General features: G+C 50.9%; 4 protein-coding genes across 4 annotated transcripts; 1 reads left to right on the top strand and 3 right to left on the bottom strand.

The window, feature by feature from the left end:
- Positions 1–16: 16 nt before the first annotated feature.
- Positions 17–3,469, top strand: VTP21DRAFT_2538 (uncharacterized protein; the record flags this gene model as incomplete). Its single annotated transcript, XM_069392741.1, has 1 exon — positions 17–3,469. One exon carries the CDS (start codon positions 17–19, stop codon positions 3,467–3,469), a length of 3,453 nt encoding a protein of 1,150 aa, XP_069250426.1.
- Positions 3,470–3,829: 360 nt separating this feature from the next.
- VTP21DRAFT_2537 (uncharacterized protein) lies at positions 3,830–4,838 on the bottom strand (the record flags this gene model as incomplete). The annotated part of the gene is made up of 2 exons (XM_069392740.1): positions 3,830–4,395; positions 4,562–4,838. 2 exons carry the CDS (start codon positions 4,836–4,838, stop codon positions 3,830–3,832), a joined length of 843 nt encoding a protein of 280 aa, XP_069250425.1.
- Positions 4,839–5,498: 660 nt separating this feature from the next.
- On the bottom strand, positions 5,499–11,833 carry VTP21DRAFT_2536 (uncharacterized protein; the record flags this gene model as incomplete). Its single annotated transcript, XM_069392739.1, has 8 exons — positions 5,499–6,437; positions 6,506–7,890; positions 7,957–10,697; positions 10,772–10,835; positions 10,924–11,453; positions 11,522–11,585; positions 11,674–11,763; positions 11,827–11,833. The coding sequence occupies 8 exons, from the start codon at positions 11,831–11,833 to the stop codon at positions 5,499–5,501; spliced, it is 5,820 nt and encodes a 1,939-aa protein (XP_069250424.1).
- A 1,185-nt stretch (positions 11,834–13,018) lies between these two features.
- VTP21DRAFT_2535 (uncharacterized protein) lies at positions 13,019–14,887 on the bottom strand (the record flags this gene model as incomplete). Its single annotated transcript, XM_069392738.1, has 3 exons — positions 13,019–13,281; positions 13,348–14,695; positions 14,765–14,887. 3 exons carry the CDS (start codon positions 14,885–14,887, stop codon positions 13,019–13,021), a joined length of 1,734 nt encoding a protein of 577 aa, XP_069250423.1.
- Positions 14,888–15,344: the final 457 nt, after the last annotated feature.

The raw sequence follows: 15,344 nt of genomic DNA, 5'->3' as shown, positions 1-15,344 counted from the left end.
GGGCTCGTCTTCCGCCATGTCATCTCCTAACCTCACCTCGTCCTCCATCTCCCCCTCGCTCACGCCATTGACCCTCATTCCCCTCTCGCCCCACTATTTTCCCTACGATAAGCAGTCACTCTACACCCCGCGATCCAGCCCTCACCCTCACCACACCCCGTCCCTCCCCCACCACGATATGGCCGCCTCGGCGAAGCACTCCCACTATGCGGCCTCGGTGGTCTCGCTCTCGCGCCCGCTGTACACGGTGCCCTCGGGAAACAGCTCGAGCTCGGGCTCCAACGGCTCGAACCGCGAGCTCTTTGCGGACGAGGAGAGCATCCAGCTCGTGTACGCCGGCCCGGTGCAGCACAACCACAGCTCGTCGCTCTTTCGCAAGATCCACCGCGAATACTTCGTCCTCACCAACTCCGCGCTACTGCGATTCAAATCGCTGAACAAGGCCACCGCCGTGTTCAACAACCTGGTTGTCTTCTCCAGGGACGTCGTGCGCGCCACCGCCCCCCTCCAAATCCCCCCAGAGAGCGTGATGCTGCAGATGCGCCATGTGTACGCCGTCTACGAGATGGAGGAGTTCCGGTGGGCGCTGCGCGTCATGCACTTCCACCCCGTCACCAAGGCCCCCGCGCAGTTTGTGATGGTGCTGGAGACGGTGAATGAGCTGGAGTGCTGGATGGAGGCGCTGCGGCGCGCGACGCAGCCCTGGCTGCCGCTCATGGTCACTATCACCCCATCGAACCAGCAGACGGCCCTGGAGCGGATGCGCCGCCAGAAGGATCTCCCCGACAGGACCGAGCGTGTGCTACTGCAGAAGATCGTCCTCCTCGACCACCCCAACTTCCCCGCGCGCTCCGCCCACCCCGCCCTCCCCGCCGAAAAAGAGGTGTTCAGCCATCGCGAGCTGAGCTTGAACGTGTGCCTGGCGATCGGCCGCCACTACTTCTACCTGCTGCCCGGGGCGGCGGCGGCCGACCCGGACTACCACCGCATCATCGGCCACGAGGACCGGTACGGGCTGCTGTCCATCATGGTCATCGGCGCAACGGGCCGCGACGACAAGGTGAACCTGGCGCTGCGTCAGCGCGAAGGCGGGCCGCGCCTGCTCACCTTTGCCACCGCGTTCGCGGGGGTCGTGATAAGTGAGCTGGTGCGGGCCATCGACACACTGACGGCGTCCCACCAGCGCAGCTACAAGCTGCTCGTGCCGGACCCGGCCCCGTTCTCCGGGCTGCGTCCTCTCTTCGACATGACCAAGCTGGCGGGCCGCGGCCTCTTCGAGTCGCTAGGGGCCTACTGTGCCGGCTTTGGCGCGCAGGCCGCCCGCATCCGCGTGGAGATGGAGAGCCTAGGGCTGGGCAAACCGGGCATGCGCCTGCAACTGCTGCCGCCCGACGACGGCAAGGGATACAACCGCTTCGAACTGCTGGTCTTCTTCCGGGCCGTGCGAAGCAACCCCCTCTTTCGAGAAATCTCGCTCCGCGACATCCACCTGGCCGACCTCGAGGCCTGGGTCCCGCGGCAGGACGAGGGCTGGGCCACGTACCCGGACAGCCAACAGGCACAGCATGGCGTCAACATGCTCACCTCGGAGCTCTACGCCCTCGTGGTCGAGAACAAGAACCTGCGCAAGCTCGACCTGACGGGCTGCGGCATCGCCAGCCTGGGGATGGAGCACACCGCCATCTCCGTCCTCGGCTCGGCGATGCAGACCGGCCAGGTGGGGCTCAACTCGCTCTTCTTGGGGGGGAATCGGATACGGGGCGAGGATCTGGGCTTTCTCATCGCGGGGATCAGGGGGAACAGGAAGGCGATTCGGGAGCTGAGCATCGAGAATTGCGGGCTAACCACCAAGCAGCTCGAGGCGGTCGTGTCGGCCCTCCAGCAGACCTCGCCTGAACACCTCACCTACCTCGACCTGTCTGCGAACGTGAAAAACGTGGGGTGCACCATTGGGCTCGAGAGGCTGCTCCATGATGCGCTGCACCTTCGCACCCTGCGAATTAGGGGGTGCACGGAGCAGATCGAGCAGCTTCCCTTGCGCCTCACCAAACTCAGGCACTTGGACATTGGCGGCATCCCGCTCAGCGACGGGCAGATCGCCTTCCTCCTCTCCTACCTGTCGTCGGAGGTGGCCCAGTGTCTCGACACCCTGTCGGTGGACAAGTGCCAGCTGCACGGGGGCCAACTGGCGCAGCTCTTCCGCGTCGTGCCTCACGACTTGCACCTGTCGGCAAAAGAGAATCCGCTGGCGCGCGAGCTTGCCATGCTGCCCAAGTTCTGCTACGCGCTCCTGGACCCCATCGGGCCTGTTTCCCTCTCACTCGCTCACACCGAGTGGGATGACCCCTCCTTCCGAGAGCTGCTCGAGTGCCTGTCGCGCAACACGTTCCTGCGGCGGCTGGACTTGGCGGGGCTGAAGTTGGTGGGTCCCATTGAGGCCGACACCGGCCGGATGCTGGAGGTATTGCTGAGAGAAAACCACGTGCTGGAGGAGCTTGACTTCCGCGGCGAGTTCCTCCCGGGAGAGGGCGCGGTGGCCTCCCCGATGGGCAGCATGCTCACGGGAGCGCTGGCGTCCCTGTTGGAGAATCGCGCCCTCAAGCGGCTCGACATCACCGGGCAAGGGGTCGGCGACCGAGGGGCTGCAGTGATATCGCAGGTGTTGCGGCAGAACACCGTGCTCAGCGAGTTGGCGATGGATGCCAATGGGGTGACGATGGAAGGCTTCAACCTCTTGCTGAGTGGGATGACGGAGAACTCCACCCTCCAGAAATTCCCCCGGCCGACGCGCGATGTGCGCCACCAAATCCAGGTGCTGTCGGAGGAGATCAGAGCAACCTTCAAGTACGAGCAGGAGATGCGGTTTTTCCTGGCGCACTCGACGGGCGGCGATGTGCGCCGCACCAAGGAAGATATCGACATCCAGCTGCAGGGCAGGAAGGCGGCCGAGCTGACGCGGGGCCGGATTGGAGCCGTGGTGGATGAGATGTGCCTGATCGTGGAGCAGAACCGCAAGAAGCTCGAAGAGGTGGCGCGGAGCCACCGGCAACATGCGATGCGACCCGAGGCTGCGATGCCGCCCCCTTCCGCCCCACTCCCCAGCACCCCCACCACCTCAGTGGCCCTCTCCCCAACCATGTTCTCGCAAATGTCTCCCTCTCTGACCTCGACCACCTTGTACTCACGCAAGCATTCCAAAACAATGAGCAGAAGCAAGTCCTCCTCCGAGTCCGTCTCCTACCCTTCGCCCCTCCTCCCTTTCTCCTTTGTTCCCTGGACTTGTCCTCCCGCATTTCTCGCCGACTCATCCCCCACCGAATCCGCCCCGCCTTCCAAATTTTCCCTCCCCCCGGCAATGAGAGCCGAGATGAAGAGTGGCGAAAAAGAGGGTGAGCCGAATGCAGCGGCTCTCGGGCCAGCGCGCTTTCTAATGAAGCAAACCCCACCAATCCAAGCAGGATCGAATTAGCCCGATGCAATTGACAGGAAGCTGGCTATAGTTAGATACGAAAACATCCCTCCCCCCCCAACTTATTTATTCCTCTCTACATCATGATTAATATCCGTATACATATTGTTTACTTGACCCTATATGTACCCATACTTCCTTTCTCTTTCACCTTTTTGCTTATTAGTTTTTTTTATTCTTCGCCTTTGCTTTATCTTTCCTCTTCCTTTTTTCACTGAATTTATTTTCCCTGTGAAGTATTCTCTATTTTTTTTTATGTTCGTGTATTTGTAAATAAATTCACCGTTATCTATGAATAGTGTATGAGGGCTCCCCAATATACAAGTACAAACAGATTACAAGTGCAAGCAAGTGGCAGCCTTAGAGATGGAGATCAGTGAGGAGCGAGCCTAGTTGAGCTATTCTATAGCCATCCTCCCTCCCAGGGTCCTCTCTCCTCTCTCTTGCCTCTCTCTGCCCCTCCATTCTACTCTGAGTGCCCTTTCTTGCGCCACTCTCTTGATTTTCTCTCCGTATACCCTTTTGCTCCTTCTCTTCCCTCTCCTCAACTTCGTCTTCATCCCTGTCTTTTTCACTATTCCTTTCCTTGCCCATCCTCTGCTTGATATTCTCAGTCTTCTCTTTCTTTTTCTTCTCCTCCATCTTCTCCGCCTTCTCAGCCTTCTCGCCAGTTGCTTTTTTACGCTCTACCTTCTGCTCATCTTTCTTGCTCTTCTCCTTTCGCTTCTCCTTTTTACCCTCTCCTCTCGAATTGTTCTGCAGTTTTTCTATAGCCAGCTCCACTCTATCGTCCTCTTCGCCAAGCACCATCAAAATTCGCATAACAACCTGGCAGGTGAAATGGAATCGCGGGAAAGCCGAGGGATAGCCTGGCATCGGGAGGTCATGGGGATCAAGCATGGCGAGATCATGGAAGGTAAAGTTATCTTTAAAACATGGGAATAAGTTATCAAGTCATTAAACAAGGGAGGAAAACCATCCTCCAATGACGCTTCTCCAAGCCCACCACAGAGTGTGATTGAAGCAGAGAAAGTGAGAATTGAAGGAGAGTGTGGAGAGAGAAGAGGAGAGCAAAAAGAAAAAAACCCTTACTGTTATCGTATCGGTTACGTCTGCGGCTTCCTTCTTTGCCAGGCCGCTCACGCTTCGCCTGGGAATCCCGATTCGGAACCCATCGTTTTCTTCTTCTTTTCTCCTTTATTTCCTGCTCCAGCTGCTGTTCTGCCTGGGAGGCAGACGCGACGGAGAGGAGATGGGACTGGACATCGTGAGGAGAGGGCTGGTGAGCTGAATGGACGGCATTCGCGTGAGGGGTGGAAAAGAAGTGGCGGTGGAAAGGATGATGCATAAGCTGGTGGTCGATGGCCATGATGCTGCTGGGTGGTTCTGCGCGGTAGAATTAGCGTTGGGGAAGAGTTTCCGTGAAGGAATTTCTTACGCAAGAAGAATAAGGAACTGCTGTCAGGCAGAACCGATAGCATAAAATGCGGGGCTAGACCAATCACATCGCTCCGATATATCCCGTGTTAGGTTTCGTAAGTCGATTTACACCGTCCTAATCATCATGAAAAAACCATCTCATTGAATAAAACTGCCGTTTTAGGTATTTCTCTGCCCGGCTGGACTTCCCCTGTCCTTACCAACTTGGCAGGCATCCATTGCCCATATTGATATGATGGGGGATTGCTTCACTAAGACTCATCCGGTCCCAGTCTACCCTTGGCCAGGACTGCCTTCACGCGAGAAACTCGAAAAAAAAAAAATTAGCTCCATTATTTCAGCCTAATTTTACATTGAGAGAAAGCAGACGAGAAAGGAAATTGAGAAAGGGTTGGACATAAGAGTGAAAATGGGGGGAATGTATGAAAGAAAAGTGGAAGAAGAGAGCAAAGAATAAAAAGGTAAATACACAGGCAACCTCCCCCCCATACTCCGTTGTAAATAACAAAATAAACAAGCTGGTATCAAAGCAAACGAAGAGGTAGATGAATTAAATATCAATAGAAGAAAGCAAAAGAACAATATCCCTTTAGTGTGAGTGATAGCTCATGATCAGCGAAACATTTCCCCCGTAGCAACCATCCGGCACATTCTCCAACGGAAGGACCCTCTTCACAGCATCCGGGCCTAGCCCCGCAACCCGCACCTCAACGCCTCCCAGATACTCATCGGGCGAATAACGGTGATAGCTGTAGAGGCTCACCCTCAACCGCCCCTCCCCATCCTCAGGCACGCCCAGCGTCATTGCCTGGTCCCAAAAAGGCGAAACACTATTTCGCACCACACGGGTCTTGAGCACCTGTGGCCCAAGCGACAGCTCGCAGTACGCGCTCATGGTGGTCAGCACATTCGGTGCCGAGGGAACCTGCGCCTCCACCACCACGATTCGCACACTGCCAACCACCCGTTCTGGAGGGGTCGCGCGTGTCTGGGATTTGCGCTCCTGCGCAAGTGCGCGCAAACTGGCCGATTGGATCTGATTAAACCATTGGCGTTTGGAGGAGAGATCCGGCGCGCGCAAACTCACCATGTCCTGGATATGAACGATTTGGAAGCAGGCGTCGTCCTGCCCGGCAACGGTCTTGGGGGGGATATCGCGGACCACTAGCTCATTCAACAAGATGGGCGCCCGGTAGAGTCCCCCCACTCCCCCGCCTCGCGAGGGTTGTACAAGCAAAATCAGGTCATTAAATAGATAGCCGTACAGCTTCCTCCCGCTCTTCACCTTGGCGAGTGGGCCCTCCATTAGGAACTGCCGCGGCCCAACCAATCGAGTTGGCGCACTCAGGTCAAGGCGTTCCTCAAGCCCCGTATCAAGATCCACGTTCTTTGAGATTTCAGCAAGCTTCTGACGACTCTCTTCCATGCGGGCTGCCTCGTTACATTGGTTGAGCACGCGCTCCCCCGCCTTTAGCGCCTCGTCGAGTTGGCCATGATCAGGGTGAGAATCCGGCGTATAATTGAAAATCTTAATAGATGGATGAAAAAAAATTGTTAGAGGTTAAGATTAAACAATCGTATCTTGTTAGGGCTTACCTGTCGGAGTAGTAGTGGGTACCGAGTAATCCGCTGCATCGGTTTAAGCAAATAGGTGCTCAGATCGAGGTTCCGGCACTCGGGTGTCGCCTGGCGTTGCGCCAAAAACTCCGCCAACTTCTTGTCCTCTTTTCGCTTCTTCTGCAGCAGTTGACTCCCTCTGGTCATATTTTTGCAAAACTCGCGGTAGCTCTCCAGCCCCGCGACGTGTTTCAAAAAAATGTCACCAATCTCGCTCACCATGGCCCCGCCCTCGCGCTGGCGCTCTTCTAAGTCAGAGAAAAACGCAGTATTCCCCAGAAGAATGTCCTGAATGTTCCCAAATACAGCATCCAGCTCGTGGGGCGCGAGAAATTGACACATCGGACCAAAGTAGAGCTCGATGATGATCTGCAAGTCTCGGAGATAGCTACGCTCCGTCTGAATTAGCTCAAAGATAGCCTCCTGGCGTTTGCGCTCTTCCACACTGATGCTGCCGAGGACAGAGGGGTCGACCGTGGCAGCCCAAGTCTGTAGCAAGGGGCTATCAGGACGCTGAAGGGCGGATTCTGCTGGTGCTGGGGGTGCGAGCGAGTCACGCGAACGCTCACTTACAGCACTATCGATGCTGTCCCGCGGAATCCTAGAGGAGGGCGAGAAACTGGATGCTCGCTTTCGCGTCTTGCTCCGGCCTATCTCCACGGTGGCGGCGGCAATGGTTGCCGAGCCGCTCTCCTCTTGCTGAACGCTTGTCGAGGCACTCTGTTTATAAGGGGCACCCAGGGAGACGAGCGATGGGCTCCGATTTCTCCCGGATAGAGTGCTGGGGGGTGGCGGCGTGAGCGAGTGTTTTCTTGAGGGGATATCTGGTTCGGAGAGATATTTCGAAGCATATTGTGTATCACTGGCATGGTCAACAAAGGGTGAAACTACCCGGGAATGAATAGGGGAGAGGGTCGGTGACTCGGCATCGGATGGCGAGGCCACATTTCCGGCATAATCTTCGCTCAATATATCAACGTAATTACTAGGCACTAGCCCCTCCGCCCCAGCATACTCCGCTCGCCACCAGTTTGGATCGCATCGATCTATAATGGAGATGATAGTGCCGCTCCGAATAGACAGTTCATCGCGCTGGGATGCCCTATAGTCATAGAGGACTCGAGCCTTGGCACAAGACTGCTTTGAAGCAGTACTGCGAACGGCTTTGTCACCATTCTCTTCCAGGATAGCCTCAGTGACATAACTCCGAGGAAACCACCCACACTCGCCGTTTTCCAGGACCCCATACCACCATCCAATGTCTTCAGACAGAGGAGGGTATGCTTTAAGCCTAACGCCCGCTTCAAAACCGAGCTCGTCGGGCCTCTCGCTATTGTAGTGGTAAAGCGAACTCATTTGATATTCTAAAACATGAATAAGAAGTTATAGGTCTAGATTGTGTAGCGTGAAATCTTGCGAAAATGGCATACCTTGATTGTAATCCACGTCATGCTCTTCGACCTCTTCCTTATCAGCGGCCTCTTCTGAACTGACCTCTGGGTTCGTCAATTCCTGCCCACTCGGCTTCTCCATCAGCTCTGCCTCACCTTTCTCCTCTGGCTCCTCTTTGTCCCTCTCCATAATCGTGGTCTGAATGATAGCCGGTACATTAATCCCATCCGTCGCAGATTTTTCCTCTTTAGTCTCTGTCCTATGCTCTTCCCTCTGAGACTTGACCCATTTCCTTTCCCTCTCTCTTTCCACCCGCGGCTCAAAAGCAGTATCAGACGCCAAACCTCCAAACCATTCTATCGAACCACGCCTCAGCGGCCGCCTTCTTGGGGAGGTCCGCTCTCCCACCTTTTTTCCATTCTCTGCAAACTCCGTTATTATGGTCGGCGTGAGAATTGTTTCATTCTTCGTTTTATTTTGTGAAAGAGTCTCCGAGAGGGGTTTTTCTGGTTGTGCGGCAAGAGGAGTAGCTTTGCTATTGGAAGCTTCAGTAGACCGAAGCTGTTTTCTCTCGCGGATTTGAGCAAGTAGTGCGGGTCTTCCCGCCTTATTTTCCAGCAGATCCTCTTTACAGGTCGTCCCACTAGGCTGTCGAGCAGGCATGGACAAGGACGCTGCCCCTTTTTCCTTCATTTCCACATTGACATCCAATTTATCTCCTGAATTTGATCTCTTTGCTGCAAAGCCTGGTTTCTTAGAGGAAGGCGGTGGGGGAGGGGGGGTTTTGCGTGGTTTGAGTGCGGCTGGTAGACTGGGAGGTCCTGGAGATGGCGTTGTGACTTTGATATTAGGCTTCACCAAAACCGGCTTTATGGGTAGTACCTCCTGCCGCTGGCTTCGACCTTGATCTTGTCTCGGACCTTGGCGTTGAACTTGCGGAGAAGTAGCAAGTTCCGACTTGACGACGCCAAAAGCTCGGACTTTTACCTGTGACGTTGACTTTTCCCGCGAAGAGTCGCGCTCTATCTGCCGCACTTTGTCTCGCACGCTTATTGCTGGCTCCGCTGCATTATCCTTCTCCTCTGTAGAAGTTGGAGTTTTGCGTATGGAAGAAAAAGGTTTTTCTTCCATCTCCGGACTTCTATTACCAGCGTTCCTATCAGCAAGCGTAGTAGACGTTTGGGGATCACGAGGAATAGAGGGAGGAGCTTTTTTGGATGTGGATGACAGCGGTGGTTGTTTCAACTCCACCTCGTTGAATTTTCGCGCGGGCACATAAGGTCCTTTTAACGGCGGTATCGTGTCTGGAGACGCACTGCTCGTTGCTTCGTGCACAAAGCTGCTCTTTATAGGTCTTGCCGTCTCTCCACTTGCAACACGTCCTTGCAAAAATTGTAATGCTGGGGAAGGATCTGAAGCGGGAGGCGGTGTTGATAGGGGAGGAGAAAGGGTAGGTTGGATTGTAGATGCAGGAGCCGAGGATTTTGTCTCAGCTCCATTCTCAAGTGGATTTATCAATTCAGAAGCAACTGGAAATCTCGACGCGAATTCGTCAAATTCCAACCCTTCACTTGGTAACCTCACCTCTGCAGCCTCTGTCGGGTCGGCGGGGAATCGCTCCATAAACTCTTCAATCTCACCATTATCTACTCCATATTGCAGCTCTTCCAAGAACTCTTTCGTCTCACTATACACTGCTTTAAATCCATCACCTGTATCCGACTTAGCTTGGGATATTTCTTCTCGTAAATCGGACGTAATCCTCCTCAATACCCCCAACTCGTGCTCCACTTTTTTTAGCTCAATAGTACGCGTGTTTTGCTCTTCAGCAATTCGTGATTCCTGCTCCTCCAACGCTTGACACTCGGCAGCTGAAGGAGGAACCTGTCCGGTAAGGCGCGCTAGCCGAGCAGCCAGCATCGCTTGCGCCTTGGCTCGTACACGTTCTTGTTCTGTCATTGCTTCGTTATCCTCCCACGGCTTTGCTTTCCCGTATTTAGCCTGACATAGTTCCCTTTTCTTTTCCACAATTTCTAGTTCAGTGTCTTGTACCTCTTTGATTATCTGGTGCAGGTCTTTCAAATGGTTCTCAATCTCACGTCCCAAAATACTTGAGCGCTCTTTTAGTTTTGTGAACTCCGCCTTTCTGTTCGCTTTCACATGGAGCAAGCGTATCTGGTGCTTTAGCTCTTCTATTTCGTGCTTATCTGCAGGGGAAAGGAAGGGGGGAGGAAAATCTTTAGTTTGATTTGTCAAGGCGGAAACAATGGCCTCCTGTTCATTGATTTGCTCTTGTAAGTGCTCGACCCGCTGTCGCCGTTTTGCTTGCGCATTTGAAGTATCTACACCGAATTTGGAAACGGAAGCCCCGGAAATTGGACGTGTTGCATCGACTTCAGAGGTTGGGTTCTCCGTACCAAACACTGGCGTGAATGCCCGTGAGCCTAGTGCCATTCGCCTATTGAATAAACCCTCTTCTTCCTCGACGCGATCGTCTCTTAATGTCGGGGCAGATGCGGGTCGCTCAGCACCGGACATCCCACTCCCATGGACACTTAAAGAGGATCGCCGACTATCGCCGGTAGAAGAGCGATCGGAAGAAAACATCATTTTAACAAGGTCCACGCTCTCTTGTAGATCATGAGTCGCTGGTGGTACTAGATTGGGCGGAAGGACGGTTGGGATCTCTCCTCCATTGAGACGACGATATATAAGATACATCGCAACGTCAAACTCTGCTTGGTTGAGTTTTCCACGGTTATTTGAATCGGCCAAATTCCTGAATAGGAGGACAAGCGAATTTGGTTAAGTTAAATGACTCTGCAGAAAATAGTCAATCCAAGTCCAATATACCAAATTCTCATTAACTCGTGCTGAGGAAGTCCAGATTGCGAGAAAATCTCCTTGGCCTTGTCACCTGCAGATCACATACACATTAATAAGTATAAGCCATCGCCGAATCAAAAAGCTTTATAATATATGTATAAAAAAGCTTTATGATATACCAGACAAATAGCCACTCTTATTTTGATCCCATGCTGTGAAAAGTTGCTTGTAACGTAAGCGCTCTTCGTGTGGAATGCCAGAGAGTGATTGTGAAGAAGATGTGCGTGTTTTCGGTGTCCAAAATTGTGATTGCGGTTGCATGCTCTGTATTGCATTGTAGTGAAGACGAGGAGGGAGCATTTTGTGTACAAAGTCCATATGATCCGAACTGAGGGTTGATGCAGGCGATGCCAACGTCGTTGGTGAACTTGGTACCGACGAAGTTACGGACGACGCAACTGATGGGACATATGGGTATTGCAACGGTTTTACTGCGGAAACAACCGCAGTTGGAGGATAAAACCCTCCCATGGTACCAATAGGCTGGCTCTCAGAGGATTTTTGAATTGCGGCTCTTACCTCATTTGCAAGCGCATCGGGGAGCAGTTGTGGAAGTTCTTTTCCTTGAAGTTTTTGGGAGGTCAAGTACATGGCGAGGGCAAATTCAGGGAATGTCAAACTCCCTGAATGAGTTACATTGGATAAAACCCTAAATTTTTTTTCCAGAAAAAAAATTACAGAAGGCTAGGCTCTTGGAATATCTATTAAAATACGTACCATATTTTTGCAAGAACATCTCCTGGCAGATTAGATCGCAAGAGAATTTCGCGTGCAGCTGGCCCTATAATATAATAGACGTTAGGAATTCTATCACCAATACCATTACAGATTTCGTCTGCTGGATCTTTGCGATCGGCACGAGCATATACCTGAGATGTACCGCTCCCCTGGCGTCACAGCATGAGCAAACAGTTGCTCGAACTTTATTTGATCTGCAGGAACTAGAAAAGATAGACGAGCTAGCATGGGAACTTGTGAGTGAGTGACCTTGTCAAATCTCATCATTGAAATCTCTAAAATACCCTGCATCGAATGGGGAACTGGAAACCGCTTAAAGATGTATCATCAGGCAAATCGAAATAAAAATATAGGGAGTTATGGATAAAATTACGCGTTAATGTTGAAGAAGAGGGCAAAGCCCGCGATTAATGTATGGAATTCATAAAACAATTAGGCTTTACTTCATACTAAAACCCAAAGCCATTGGGAGTATCAGACATCTTATGCTCGCTCGCAGTCATGAGTTTAAAATTGACTTTAGTGCTACCTATTTCTCTATAGAATTGTGAGACGAAAGTATTGCCGTTAACGTACTTCTGATTGGAATACCCATTTAGTTTGCTGCAAATGATACTAAAATAGGTTTTCATTACATTAAGAGGGTGCGTGTCAAATGCATATGTTAAACGCAATAATTGTGTCTTAATGCCATCTTGGTAAATGGTGCTCACATTTGCACGCCAATATTGTAGGTAAGTACTAGCGGTATATGAAGACAAAGGTAGAGCTGTAACGAGCCTGTGCAGTTGATATACAATACATTCGGTATGTCTACTATACAAGTGAGCAGTGCAGGAGGGCTGACTCCATGGCCTATGTACTTTAAACGATATAACTCTGCTTATGGAAAAGACTACCAATCTTTTGCTAGATTTTCCATTTACAAAATGCATCCAAGCTAATAAACATCAGTGGGGCATGGCATTTTATTGCCATCAGCGCGTGAAATAGTTCACGCGCTTTCTTAGCGTGCATATAAAACAACATTCCACATTTCGATTTTGTGGAAGCTATACCTACAAGAAATGAGCATTTATTGACGCACTCCGTTTCACCCATGCATTTATTTGAAGAGAAGTTTTGGACACAACCGGTGTCCTTCTGGGAATCGCCCAGCATAATATGCTGGGGAATATATTATATTCCCCATATTTCAACCCAAATCAGAATAGTAAACACAGGATTAAAGGTAGCTTGCTCACACTGCTGGTCACTTTGGAGCTTTATATTTTCGGCAGGTTTCGCATTCTTGTCTGGTATCAAAGGGAATTTCGATTTTAATGAATAAGTATACGAAGGGTTGGCGATTAATAAAGGAAGGGCTATAGCGCACTAAAACAAACAATAGTCGAAAATAGAAGTATAAGGAACGGATGCAGAGAAAACAAACCAGAGTATTAAAATAGATAATTTAAACGAGTAAACAAAATAATTCTAGAGTCGAGAGTTAGACCAACCAAGAGAGTTTTCTTGCATCATCGGCCCAGAAATCTCTCCTCTCACACTTTTATTCTTTTTGCCATCCTGCCGTTGCTTTCTTCGTTTATATACTTGGATCACAATGGCAGTAAGTCCTGCATAGGCTATAGTTCCAACAGCCACAGTGACCCCAATTATTATCCCTTTATTAGGGACAGAATTGGCTTCCTCCGAGGATTGCTGGGCAGAGTTGATAGGAAAGCTCTTCAAGGTAGATTCTAGTTTGAAATGGACATGAGCCGAGTTAGTTTTGTTTAAAAGAAATGAAGTGCAAAGAAATTTACGATCAGTGTTGGTCAGCGCAAGCGCATAGCTCCGGTCGATATATTTGCCAATCTTATTATTCGAACCTTGATAAAGCGAGCTGCTTGAGTTCTCGATCGCCGTAGAAAGGGAGAACACAGCTTCTTGGGGAACAGCAAAATTCACTATGATTCCGTTTGTATTTGCATCGCCATCACGCTTTAGCATTCGTCTTCGGCGTCTAGGGATTGCCTCGCTGATGCTCAAAATTACAATTTTCGAAGCAGGAACTCCAATGGCGGCGGATATCTCGTCTGGGAACCAATGAACAATTTGTGCAGCAAGTATCGGGTCTTGGCAGACTTGAGCATATGAGATACCTTTGAGTTTTACAGCTACAGTCGCAGATTTCGGATCGACGGCTGCATTTGGATTAGGTACAATGCTTTCGGGAAGCTGTTGCGGTTTAGGCGTTGTGGACGGAGAGTTGGCGATTCCACTAGCGTCGGAAGGAGTTGGCTGAAGCAAAAGCGTCGAGGGGAGCCAGGTAGCGTAGGATTGCTTGGCATCAAAAGCATCTGAGCTAGGAGTCAAGGTAGCAGAGGAGGATCCAATGGACTCCGTTGAGACAGCGGTAGCAGATGGGGATGAACTAGCAGCCTCAGTGGCAATACTGGATGTAGTTGAAGTAAAGGAAGGAGTAGGGTCTTGAACAGAAGTTGGGTCAGTTGAAGTAGGATTTTGAGCCGGAACCTGGGTTTCGGATGGGCCAGCATTCGAAGTTAAGGTATCGGTAGGAACATTGGTTTTTTCAGCAGGCTCATTTTGGTTTTCATTTTGTTGCTGTTCTTTCTGCTCATTAGGGTTTGCTGGTTCAACCTGGTTCGGCACATTTCCTTGCTGTCCGTCCCCCTTTGGATCTTGCTTGTTTCCCTGTTGATCTGGGAGGGTCTGCTGCGGAGCGTTCTCCTCTTTATCTGGTTTGGGGTCTTGCTCTTTTGGAGTATCCACTTTATTTTGATCTTGTTGCGGTTGCTCCTGCTTGTCTACTTGTTTCTCTTTTTGTTGGATTTGGCCTTGATCCTGCGGTTGTTCCGGTTGTTCCGGTTGTTGAGTCGCGTTATCATTATTCTTCTTTTCAGGCTTATCGTTTTGAACTTGTTTTTCGGATTCCTTGGGATTCTCTTGACCATTTTCACCGCTATTCTTGTTGTTATCTGGGCTCTTGACTTCACTTTTGTTTCCTTCCTCGATGTTCTTCTTATCTTCACCATTGTTCTTCCTATTATCATCTTCACCACCTTCGTCTTTCTTATCGCCTCCTCCCAAGAGTGCGTCAACCAAACCTCCACCCTTTTGCTTGTTACCGTCGCCACCTCCCAAGAGATCCTAGAAGCAGATGATACAAATATAAGCTTGACCGAGACATGAGATTAGAAATGGGGTAATTCTACTTACATTCAGGAGGCCTCTACGTTCAATGCCTGCCGCGGTCACGCCATTATCCACTCTGTTGCAGAAGGTCACCGTGGCCAACGAAGAAAAGGCGGTTAGGAGGAGGATATGTCGGATACAGACCATATTATAAATAAGAGAACAATCAGTTAAATAAAGGTTTTGTCTAGACAATACGAACAAGCATAAAAATAGGTAACGAAAAACGAAGAGCTATGAAGCGCGAAATAGAGTGAGAAGGGGAGGGCGGCAAAGAAGAGAAGGAGTAATATGAAAAGGAGAGACGTAGACTCCGTAGGATCCTTCGATAGTTACAGGAGATGAATGAGATGAAAAGGCGTGTGGACGGGGGCGGAAATCAAGAAATACTTTTTAACTCTCAACAATATACCGCTCGAAAACAAGCTTTTCATTAATCGCTTTTTTTCGGTTGCACATTTTTCATTATCTCGATCACCAATTCGAGTAATCGAGCTGGTAGTCACAAGCCACACTCCACTCGTTGGGAAAAAGTTAAAAAACTCGTCATTGTGCGCTGACGAAGAGCCACTCTTGGCGGAACTTGATTGCAAGAATCTCAGCA

This window comes from Calcarisporiella thermophila (assembly GCF_041956535.1).
Source record: "Calcarisporiella thermophila strain CBS 279.70 unplaced genomic scaffold VTP21scaffold_14, whole genome shotgun sequence".
NCBI lineage: Eukaryota > Fungi > Calcarisporiellomycota > Calcarisporiellomycetes > Calcarisporiellales > Calcarisporiellaceae > Calcarisporiella > Calcarisporiella thermophila.
This window is presented reverse-complemented; position numbering and strand designations above follow the sequence as displayed.